The sequence below is a fragment of the Echiichthys vipera genome, assembly GCF_963691815.1.
Source record: "Echiichthys vipera genome assembly, chromosome: 20".
NCBI classification, from domain to species: Eukaryota; Metazoa; Chordata; class Actinopteri; order Perciformes; family Trachinidae; genus Echiichthys; species Echiichthys vipera.
The window spans coordinates 349,326-351,825 of record NC_139845.1 but is presented as its reverse complement, the minus strand read 5'-3'; the positions used below and the strand labels follow the sequence as shown (position 1 = coordinate 351,825).

General features: G+C 50.1%; 2 protein-coding genes across 2 annotated transcripts in view; both read right to left on the bottom strand.

Moving 5' to 3' along the window:
* Positions 1 to 758, bottom strand: part of drd4-rs (dopamine receptor D4 related sequence) — a gene marked incomplete at both ends in the record, with an annotated part of 4,252 nt that extends 3,494 nt beyond the window's left edge. The window contains 3 exons of the mRNA XM_083935042.1: positions 1 to 73; positions 188 to 300; positions 516 to 758. The exon at positions 1 to 73 is cut by the window's left edge and continues 607 nt beyond it. Of these exons, the coding sequence (XP_083791168.1) occupies positions 1 to 73; positions 188 to 300; positions 516 to 758 (429 nt within the window). The remainder of the gene's footprint in view (positions 74 to 187; positions 301 to 515) is intronic.
* Positions 1 to 2,500, bottom strand: part of irf5 (interferon regulatory factor 5) — a 183,451-nt gene that overhangs the window by 51,451 nt on the left and 129,500 nt on the right. The window lies entirely within an intron of this gene.

Below are 2,500 nucleotides of genomic sequence, written 5' to 3'. Positions count from 1 at the left end.
GCCGATGAGGGCGAGCTGACGCACGCTGAACTGGTTCCTGTTGTACTTCAGAGGCACCACCACGGCGATGTACCTGGACCACCACACAGGGGGGGGGGGGGGGGGGGGACACCACACACCCGCGCAGACCGTTAAGTTCAGACCTCTAAAGGTGACCGTTAAGTGTAGACCACTGAAGGAGACCCACCTGTCCACGCTGATGGCGCACAGGTTGAGGATGGAGGCGGTGCACAGCATCACGTCCATGGTCATCAGGGCGTCGCACATGTTGGTGCTCAGCGTCCAGACGCCCCCGAGGAACTGGACACAGAGAGCGAGGAGGTCAACCACGGCGCCAGAACACGGGTTCGGACGCGTTCACACGGGTTCGGGCGCATTCACACGGGTTCGCACACCAGAACACGCCAGAACACGGGTTCGGACGCGTTCTGACGTGTTCACACGTCAGAACGCGTCAGAACCCGTGTGAACGCGTCCGCACACTCGCGGTGCAGGTCTCGCGGTGCCTCACTGACCTCGGAGTAGACGTAGAGCGGCAGGACCAGCGCGGCGAGCAGCAGGTCGGCCACGGCGAGGCTCATGATGAAGTAGTTGGTGGCGGTCTTGAGCGAGCGCTCGGCGAGCACGCTCACACACACCAGCACGTTCCCCAGGATGGTGACCAGGATCAGGGCCACGCCCAGGACCAGGGCCGGGTAGCTGTGGTCCCTCAGGTGCGCCTCACCTGGAGGGCGGCTGCCAGGTGTCACATCCTCCATGACGGACGCCCCGAACGCAGCTGCTGCCGGGCTGAGGTCCACATCTGGAGTCAGGTCCACATCTGGAGTCAGGTCCACACCTGGAGTCAGGTCCACATCTGGATTCAGGTCCACATCTGGATCCAGGTCTGACTGTAAATAAAGAGTCACTGCGTTAGTCCTGATGACTGTAAATAAAGAGTCGCTGCGTTAGTCCTGATGACTGTAAATAAAGAGTCTCTGCGTTAGTCCTGATGACTGTAAATAAAGAGTCTCTGCGTTAGTCCTGATGACTGTAAATAAAGAGTCACTGCGTTTGTCCTGATGACTGTAAATAAAGAGTCGCTGCGTTAGTCCTGATGACTGTAAATAAAGAGTCTCTGCGTTAGTCCTGATGACTGTAAATAAAGAGTCTCTGCGTTAGTCCTGATGACTGTAAATAAAGAGTCACTGCGTTTGTCCTGATGACTGTAAATAAAGAGTCACTGCGTTAGTCCTGATGACTGTAAATAAAGAGTCACTGCGTTTGTCCTGGTGACTGTAAATAAAGAGTCACTGCGTTAGTCCTGATGACTGTAAATAAAGAGTCACTGCGTTAGTCCTGATGACTGTAAAATAAAGAGTCACTGCGTTAGTCCTGATGACTGTAAATAAAGAGTCGCTGCGTTAGTCCTGATGACTGTAAATAAAGAGTCACTGCGTTAGTCCTGATGACTGTAAATAAAGAGTCACTGCGTTAGTCCTGATGACTGTAAAATAAAGAGTCACTGCGTTAGTCCTGATGACTGTAAATAAAGAGTCACTGCGTTAGTCCTGGTGACTGTAAATAAAGAGTCACTGCGTTAGTCCTGATGACTGTAAATAAAGAGTCGCTGCGTTAGTCCTGATGACTGTAAATAAAGAGTCACTGCGTTAGTCCTGATGACTGTAAATAAAGAGTCTCTGCGTTAGTCCTGGTGACTGTAAATAAAGAGTCACTGCGTTAGTCCTGATGACTGTAAATAAAGAGTCACTGCGTTAGTCCTGATGACTGTAAATAAAGAGTCACTGCGTTAGTCCTGATGACTGTAAATGAAGAGTCACTGCGTTAGTCCTGATGACTGTAAATAAAGAGTCTCTGCGTTAGTCCTGATGACTGTAAATAAAGAGTCACTGCGTTAGTCCTGATGACTGTAAATAAAGAGTCACTGCGTTAGTCCTGATGACTGTAAATAAAGAGTCGTTGTTCGAACCCCAGAGTGTACAGAACGGGGTCCGGCATCAGACGCTGCCAGATGCTAATTTGCATAATTAGCATTAATTAGCATAATTATCCTCATGGAGAATATTTCAGCGACTGCTTTAAACAAGACTGAGGTGCACTTAACGGTCTCTTTTAGTCGTCTAAACTTAACCGTCTCCTTTAGTGTCTAAACTTAACCGTCTCCTTTAGTGTCTAAACTTAACCGTCTCCTTTAGAGACTAAACTTAACCGTCTCCTTTAGTGTCTAAACTTAACGGTCTGTTGTGGTTCCTAACGTTGTAACCGTGTCTGGGTGTCGGTGAGGAGTCGTGCTCTTATTGTGGCGGTCCTGAGAGGAAGTGGGTGAAGTGTCTCAGATCACAGAGCTGCTCTCGTCCTGTGAGGCTTCACGTTACCATGACGCCCACAGACGACGGCAGACACACAACAAACACAGTACGTGACAGTGTGTGACAGTGTGTGACAGTGCGTGACAGCGTGTGACAGTGTGTGACAGTGTGTAACAGTGTGTGACAGTGTG